Genomic DNA, 8,863 nt, shown 5'->3' with positions numbered 1-8,863 from the left:
CCCCATGGGCACCACCCCATCTTGCCCACACTTATGGTGGAAGGGAAAAGCCCGGGCATCATCGAGGCCGGGAAAGTCTTTGAAAAGCAGCAGAATTAGCAACATCTTGCGCAACAAAGCAAGTCCTAAAGCAAGCAAAGCAGCAGCTGGGGAAGGTAGCGACCCAGCCCCAACATCCCCCCTGTCCGTCCTTCTGCCTTGGCATGAGGGGGGAGTCAGTGGGCAGTGGCAGCACCAGCGCCAGCACCCTCAGTCTGCTTGATGGCTCATTCATCCAGAGTAATCTGCCTGCCTGCCAGGCTTGCTCTTTAACACCGGCTGTCAAGCACAGATAGCTGTTGAATCAATATGGTTTTTGTTCTACAGCCTGTGCCCAGTAGCTGTCAATGTCACTTCTGCCAGCACTGGGTGGGCTGTGCTGCTGTACCCCAGGACAGATCCAGGCTATGAGGGAGAGGGTAACAGTGCTGACTTCTAGGTGCCCATCTAGGATCAGTGTGAGAAAGCAGCCAAACAGGAAGACTTCAAAGACAGTGTCTTTGTGTTGCTGCTGCCAGTCTCCCCCACCAGCGCCAAACATGCATGTTTGCCAAGCAGAGGAGAGTTTGGATATACTACAGTTGGTCAGTCCTTTGGATGAGATGTGAAAGCAGGGGCCTCCTCCACCAACCTTGCTGAACCCGCTGCACATCCCAAACAGACTATGAAGGTCAGACGGCAGACATCCAGATCATCCTCTCCTCTTCCACCAGGCAACTTCTCATGCCCATCCCAAGGCTGTAAATTGCTGTTGATAATAGCTGAGATGTTTATCCAGACCATGGCTGCCCACCTGTGCTTGCGTGGAGGGTCCAATGCTTGATGATCCCATTGGAGAGGTGATGTCCAGCTACTTGGAGCTCGTGTACTTGGTGACAGCCTTGGTGCCCTCTGAGACAGCGTGCTTGGCCAGCTCTCCTGGGAGCAGCAGGCGCACGGCCGTCTGAATCTCCCGGGAGGTGATGGTGGAGCGCTTGTTGTAATGGGCCAGACGGGAGGCTTCTCCAGCGATGCGCTCAAAGATGTCATTGACAAAGGAGTTCATGATGCCCATGGCCTTGGAGGAGATGCCAGTGTCGGGGTGGACCTGCTTCAGCACCTTGTAGACGTAGATGGAGTAGCTCTCTTTCCTGCTCTTGTGCCGCTTCTTATCGCCCTTCTTTTGGGTCTTCGTCACAGCTTTCTTGGAGCCCTTTTTGGGGGCAGAGGTGGACTTCGCTGGCTCTGGCATCCTGAAAACTCTTTCTCTGGGTCTTGGAGCTGCTTGGAAAGAAAGAAAAAAAAAAATTAATTTTTGTTCTTCTACAGTATAGTTTTACTGAAAGATGAGAGTCTGAGTCAGCAACAATCTCTGAATCTGAGCCAAGCACCCATGACCCCATGCAAGCATTTTTGAACTGCCAGTGAGAACTGCTCTGGCTTGTGTATTGTTTTTTGTTGTTTTCTGCTTAAATCCCTGTAACACCAGCCTTGTAAACATCACCGAACCTAGGCCTAGTTGGCATCTACTTAGTAAATATGGGCTGGAGGGTCAACATATTTCTGAGAAGAACATTGCAGTTCCAAAGAAAACACTAACTGCAGCATGCAAATAAAATCTGGAAATAAATGCAAATAAAATAAAATTGCTGGAATGGGCTGGAGACTGTTGCAAGATATCATTGATCAAAATGATTTTATATCGTTATTACAATCTCCAGTAGACCCATTTTTCTTTCCATGTAGGTAGAAGTATTTTGAGGGTGCTTGCATTTCTGTGGCTATTGTTTTACACCATGTATTCCAGTGGACTATAAAAATCACAGTTTTAAGCTAGCTAGCTGAACTATGAGAATCTCCAAGTATTCATGTTAGCTGGCAAAAACACCACAGAGAGTACAAAAGCTCAGAGGAGGTGGCAGGAATCACCTTGCAGAGAAACAAGAATGTGGATAGGAGAAAATCAAAGTGCTTTTGGGCTATGTGTTGATGGAGAGAAGCTACATGGACTGAAATTGTTTCCTGCTATTTGGTGCTTTCTGCTTTCGAAAGAGTCTCTGCTGGCCTGTTTACATCAAAGATGTCTGATGCTCTTTCTGAGTTTTTCTTCATTAGGCCACAACGTGCAGAGCCCGGATCTGCAGCTGACTGCTATCATCCAGAAGCGCAGTAACAAAGACAGTATGTAAACTCATCATAAAACACGGTGCTTCCACTACAATACAAATTTACATGTGCTTTACTACGTGGGCCAAGGAAATAACTGTGTCAAATAACCTGCTAAATGGTTTTGTGTTTCAGAGAGCACTTAGAGTGATCCCTTGAAAAGCAAGGCTTCTCTGGGCTTTGCTGGAGGATCAGCTTCCAGCATCACCCCAAGGCTTGGGATTTTACTGCTTTGCATCTCCTCTGAAGATGACCTAGGAATTACAGTCTGCTGGTCAAGAGAGAGTAGAAAAGAAAAAAGCGTCAGAGCTGATGGCACATGGGAAAATGGATAGAAGTAAACAGGAGAGAGAAAGCTGGGATGTAACATATGGTCTGCAAACACAGAGCATTAGAGAGGGACCTTTGCCTGTGTCAAAGCAACAGCTGCATTCTTAGCCGTGCCTCTCCTCCTTGGGAAGGAATGAGATGTCGCCCTTCATCCTGACCTGATTTCTCCACTGTTGACTGCATCTGCAGCCAAAGCCAGAAACAGCATCTGTGTTGCAACTGAGTCTATAAGAAGTTCACTGTTGTTCCCTGTGGGACATGTCTTTGATGTTGAGGCTGGATTTACATGCCCACATCTTGATGGATACCAGCTCCTGCTTCCAAACCATGCAAGAAACCTCCACAGCTCCATATCCTCAGAACATTGAGATGTTGCCTTCTGCCTGCAGCAAGCACCAGCAGCTGCTGGCCGCTTTACTGAACCAGGTGCCACCACTGCAGGTGTTGAGTAAAGGGCAATGCTGAGCATTTCAAGTCAAGGTACGCCCAGCTGCAAGGGCAGGCTGGCACCGCTCAGCATTCTAGGGAGATGGGAGGCAATATCTCCACCACAGCCCTCCAAAAAGCCCACCTGGCTAGAAGCAAAAGTCGGCACCGGTGTTCTTACCACTGTTTTTGATTGAACAAATCAGTTTCTTCCTTGCCATTAATGGGAGTTTTGCCTTTGTGAGGTCTGAGAAACCTGTTCAAGCTCCCTTTGCTTCATCTTGCAAAAAGAAGTATTTTGTCATTCCAAAATGGGATAATGTCTGACTAGGTGGGAAAAGGCCAGCGTACAGGAAAGCTTTGTGTAACAGGCTGCAGACATACCACCACCTTCTCACTGTACCAGAACCCCAAACTGCTCACAACTAAAGCATGCAAATATGAAAAAAACCCTCCACCAAAACTGGGTAAATAATATATATAAATATCTCTCATATCCCTGGAGTAACTAGCAACCTAACATCAGGTATGGAGGACAGGAAGAAAAAGAAAAGAAAAAAAACAAAGAAATGTCTTGAAAGTTGTTGATGCTTTCTTCTAGTTGACTTCAGGTTATGAACATTAATATATTTTCCTAGTTTCAGGAAACCTGTAGTTGTAACATATGTGGTTATATCACCTGGCAATCGTAAATTAACATATTTTGCTGACTCCTTGAAGTTAAAGGAAAAGCAGTTTCACAGAAAAAGTAAGGAAATAGGAACATTATACAAGTAGTTCTCTTTCAGGTGAACTCACTCCCTGGCACAGCTTCACAGTCAGGTGAGCTGAGGTAGGTGGAAAACCATGGACAAAGACCATGCCCAGAGACACGCAGGATGGTTCTGACCAAAGTAGACTCTCAGACTTGGCATGGCAAAATGCTCAGTTTGAGCATATGAATAAACAGTGTCACAAGAAATACCAGAAATGTGCAGCTGGAAGAAGCCTCCAGACCTCCACACTTTGCTTTGAGTATGGGGTACCCAGGCATGTCGTCCTAGATGAATTTCTTACCTTTTCCTTAGAATCTCCAAAGACATGATTTTCATGTGCTATGTGCTTGACTCTGCCACCTCATCTCCTTTCTTGATTTTCCCAGGCATTCTTCTCAGTGGAGTCATTTGGAAGGGCAAGTGCTAGACTGCCCCAAAAGTCTTGGACACCCTTCAAAACTCTGGCATCTGCCTCCTTAAACACATTTTCTTCCTCTGATTTTTTTTTTTTATTTTATTTCTTTCTCTACTTGGGAAGAAGTATTGGGAAAAGAAATCCCCTACTGCTCTTGTTTGCAGACTTGAAAATATGTCTTTTCAATAGAAAGGCATTTTTCCAAGAGAAGAAATAACTGTGCATTTGCTTTTGTTTCCTCTTGAGATAATTTCCTGACTGAAAAATATCACCACTGAAAAATGTAAATTACTATTTCTTAGGCTTTTAAAAAAGTGTGTCCTTCTAAAATATGTATTGTTAAGTGCACTTGGAGTGCAGCTTTTAAAAAATTAACATAGCGCACAACAGGCACCAGAGGGATTTCATATGTCTCCAGAAAAGGTCACACCTACAGGACATCTCCGTCCATCTGAATGGCTAGTGCCCTGGGATAGTGTGGCCAGGATCTTGTTCTTACTCCCATGTATGGCCATGACAAGGGAAACAATGATGCTAAAAAGCACAAAAAAAAATAGCACAAAAGTTAATCCTTGTGCCCTAAAGTGTCCTTCCTTGCCATCATCCATTTCTTTGCAGCCTACTGTTTAAGAGGTAAATAACACTTTCTTTGGGAACAGGTTGTCTTCCTTTCAGTTTGTTTGGGCAGTGCCTAGTGCAAAGAGCGTGACTACCTTTGCCAGGTGCTAAACAAATAATGCTAATAATTGTCAACAGTATCAGCAACCCTTATGTCAACAGTGCAATGCAATCCACAGGTAGGTGGTGCTCTGGTATGAAGACAGTAGTGGGAGTATTCCCAAAGTGTCCAGGTGGAGAGTTTGTAGAGGAAAAACTAGGTGACCTTTAAAAAAAATGGTTTCGTTTTATGAAAACAGTTGCCTTTCTTTCTTTTCCTTAAAAAAAAAAAAAAAAAAAGAGAGAGAAAACCTGAAGAGGCTGATAATTAGCTTTTGTGTTTGGAAGTGTCGCCATCATCACTGATTTCTCTACTGTGAGGGTGAACAAACACTAGCACAGGTTGCTCAAAGGATGCAGGGTCTCCATCCTTAGAGATATTCAGAACTCAACTGGATGTAGCTCTGAGCAACCCACAGCAGCTGACCCTGCTCTGAGCACGGGCTGGACTAGATGTGCTCTAGAGGCACCTTCAGCCTCAGCCACTCCCTGACTCTTGGGAGATAGAAGCTGGGTACCTCTTGCCTAGAACATGCTTTATGAGCTGTGTTCCCCCAACAGACATTTCCCATGGGATACTGCAGCCAGAGACTCCCACAAGGACCCCTAAGGAGGGGAGATGATGCTTATCTCCAGGTCCAAGCCACCAAGGTCCTGGGGACACAGGGTATGGCCATGCAGGAAGAGGCACTCTGAGGCATCATGGTAACATTTGAAAGGTTTCAGGTTTTTGAGGATAATCTTCAGGCACATTTTTTTCTTTATGGCTTTGCATGCTCTGAGAATCAGTTATCAGTGTTGGCATTTTTTTCCTTCCTCAGAAAACCAACCACAAAATCGACCACAGTATTTTTTCTAGCCAGCTCCAAGCAGCAGCATGCCTGCTGCTAGAAACCAGAGTGGTGTGGAGTGACAGATACGTCTTCCTTTGTGTTGACACCCCTTTCATCATTAAAGGAAAATGAACCGAAAACATATTCAAAGATACAAATCACTGCAGTCTCTCAGATCTGAGATGGGAGAGGAGCCCTGCTGAGAAATCCCACATGAAGCCTGATGCTGTCTCTGTTTTCCCCAGGCCCGATATAGTGATGAAGAGACAGTCAGGGAAGCTCCTGCAGCATTTGTGTCCAGTTTTGGCCTTGCTACTGTCTCTGTAGGACCAGTGCCAAGCTGGTATCAGTGGTGTGCACAGGTGACCATGGGTAGACTATTAGCTAGCCTTCTGGACCTCTCCTCATGCAGGGGTGGAAACAGCACTTGGATTTTTTCCTTCCTTTTCCTACTAAAAGCTGTCCTTGCTGCGATGAGCTCTGCAGCATCCACTGTAAATCCCCATGCCCATCACGCTGCTGCCTTGCTCTAATTTCCTAATCAACCATAAAAGTTACATTACTAGAGTCAGTACATTGTTCTTAGGGGTTTTTGCTGAAAAATTAAACATTTGTAGAAAAACCTCAAGCTCTCACCTTTCAGACATATGGTATTTGCTAATTTTCTGATGATCTATTTTAATCACTGCTAGAATAAATTGAGAACCAATGGGCACATGCTGTTTATTCTGCCCCTTAAATAGGAATGTCTGTTAGTTCTGTCCAATTACTGTCCCTTACCTTACTTTCTCTTGCTGTATAAACTAAAGAAAACTTTACTTTAATTTGACATGTGAAGAAATGTAAAGTGAAATATGCTGATGCTTTTTGTTTTACTCTGAAACACAAAGAAAGGCAAGAAATTAGGGAATGTTTCCACCAAAAGGAAAAGGCTTTCTAATGGCTTTATTTTTCTGAAATGCTTGTAAGAGCACAGACAGCAGATATGGTAAATACAGTTTACAATTTACCAGATGTCATCAAATGACTGTTGTTAGAACAGCATTATTTCCACAAATTGCAAATCCTCTCCCTTTTATAATGTACAGTGATCTACCTGGAACTTATTAAACAAGAATTTGCTCATCCAACACGTGCTATTAAATAGTAATAGCTGAGAAAAGTAGATATTTTATGGGTATTTGGTAGCAAGCTCTGCCTTCTGTAGTAAAGCAGATCAGAAGCATGATGAATCACCATGAGACATCGGTGATGCTGCCTCATGTGCAAAAACTGATAGTCATATTTTGGACTGGAAAGAATTTTTCTCTTGGTATGTTGTCTAGCATGTGATGATGAGGTAAGATTTGCTTTGAAGTAATGAGGAGGAGAATTTCCTAAAATAGGGTAAACTAGTCTGAAATGTCTCATTTCTTCCAGTGGTGGAAGGGCGCAGAGATCAGTTTTGGGATCCCAGGTAATCCGGTATCAATAACAATGCCCCATCCTCAATCCCACATACTCTGCTGTATTTTATATGACTGCTCCTGTGAATTTATAGTTTAAATGGCTAACTTCTAACTGTGGATACACACATGCAGTTCTTCTACTGAAGAGATTCACGCTTGCATATTGGACTGTGAAAATGTGGAAACTGAAGATGTCCCCTCCTCCTTAACATAGAAAGAAATGCTACAAACTCACTCCCTGACACAGACACACTATGTTCAAAGTGATCTTCAAATTTCTTTAGTAGAAATACAAGCAGAATGGAGCCCTGAGATGTACACCGGCATCCTAGCTCTTTGACTGATCCTTATCATTGCTTGTGTTAACGCATTGCCTGTGAGTTCAGTACAGGATACTCCCTACAGTAACCTTTTTCTTCCTCTTATTTTCTAGCATTTCTATTTATGATTTTAGAAAACACACTTTTAATCACCAGCAACAGCGGTAATTTCTTGTGTTACTTCTGCCGAAGCTGCAAGTACTTCTCTGGGTTGTGGGGTATCAGTCAGAGATGCTTAGTAAGGAGCAGAACCCTGTATCAGAGCTCTCTGCAGAGAACATATATTGAATTTTTAAAGAAAATAAAATCTTATCCCTGAGTCAAGCAGAGAAATGGAGAGAGATGTTGCTGTGAGAATGACTGTCAGAAGGCTAAATACTCCTGTCCTTACTCTGATTAAATGAGTGCCTGAAGTCAATGGGGGTTTAACTTGGGTCTGAAACAACAAATAAGATGTTTAGAGATGCTTAGCATCAACAGCTGTCATTGATTTCCACTGGAATCCAGAAGGGTCAGTACTTTATAAAAATCAGACTCTGCGTTTTACCAAGGTTTCGTTACTGTGAATAAATGAGTACTTGGAAAAGCTTTAGCATTACTTTTATCTGCTCTTTATAAGAGCACTCCTTATGTACCTGCTTTGGAATATCTCTGATCTACATGCTTGACCGGCAGCATCTAATAAATGCAAAAAGGAGAAACGATGTTTTCTGTAGATCAATACCCATTAAAATGTTTACAGGAGTACACCCAGTACCAGCATCTGCTACAATTACACTCCAGTCAGCTTTCCCACAAAGTGCCAGGGTTTAAGAGAAACTTTCATTATTGCAGCCATCCTCGGAAAGCCCTCAGTACAAACACAGTCAAACAGAGAACAAAACCAGGCTTGCTCCCTTCATGGAGTTTTATTAGTAAGCCAAAATCTTAACACAACATAAACTTCAGCACAAGTTACACAGTCCTCAGGATTTGCTGGTTCTGCCATGAATCCTCTCCTCAAGCAACAGCCTTCTGTTGCCTTCATATCCCACTACAACTCAAATGGACCCACTGGGGGTCAACCTGTCAGTAGCAGCTCTGTGTCTCAGTGCAGGGTTTAGTTCCTGTCCTTAGACTAACTCAGCAAAGGTGCTCTGAAGTCAGGGAGAGGTCAGAGCCTTGCTGACCACATACAGGCAGATGATCTGCAACTGACCTGCAGCAATCCTGCTGGGCAAGAGAAGCAAGCAAGACATCACAGCAGCTAAGCTACTCGGCGGCATCACAAGCTCTACATACCTTCTTGGTGATTTGCAGAGTACAGGCTATTGGAGATGGATATGAGAACAAAAATCATAGGTGATTGGAGTCTGTAATACTAGCGACCTGCACATGTCAAAAAGGTGCTTTACTTATTCTATGGTGCCCTATGCTATTGAAAATAAGGAGCGTA

The 8,863-nt window shown here is 43.7% G+C and overlaps 1 protein-coding gene across 1 annotated transcript; it reads right to left on the bottom strand.

The window, feature by feature from the left end:
• Window positions 1-278: 278 nt before the first annotated feature.
• Window positions 279-1,593, bottom strand: LOC113491168 (histone H2B 5-like). The gene has a single exon (XM_026867915.1). The coding sequence runs from the start codon at window positions 1,268-1,270 to the stop codon at window positions 890-892; it is 381 nt and encodes a 126-aa protein (XP_026723716.1). The 5' UTR covers window positions 1,271-1,593; the 3' UTR covers window positions 279-889.
• Window positions 1,594-8,863: the final 7,270 nt, after the last annotated feature.

Source organism: Athene cunicularia, assembly GCF_003259725.1.
Source record: "Athene cunicularia isolate RWA chromosome 1 unlocalized genomic scaffold, athCun1 chr1_part2, whole genome shotgun sequence".
NCBI classification, from domain to species: domain Eukaryota; kingdom Metazoa; phylum Chordata; class Aves; order Strigiformes; family Strigidae; genus Athene; species Athene cunicularia.
The sequence above is the reverse complement of the archived record's forward strand: the minus strand, read 5'-3'. Positions and strand labels throughout refer to the sequence as shown.

What these genes read in the sequence shown, in the direction of transcription:
- LOC113491168 (XM_026867915.1), bottom strand. Translation starts at nt 1,270, where the DNA reads ATGCCAGAGCCAGCGAAGTCCACCTCTGCCCCCAAAAAGGGCTCCAAG.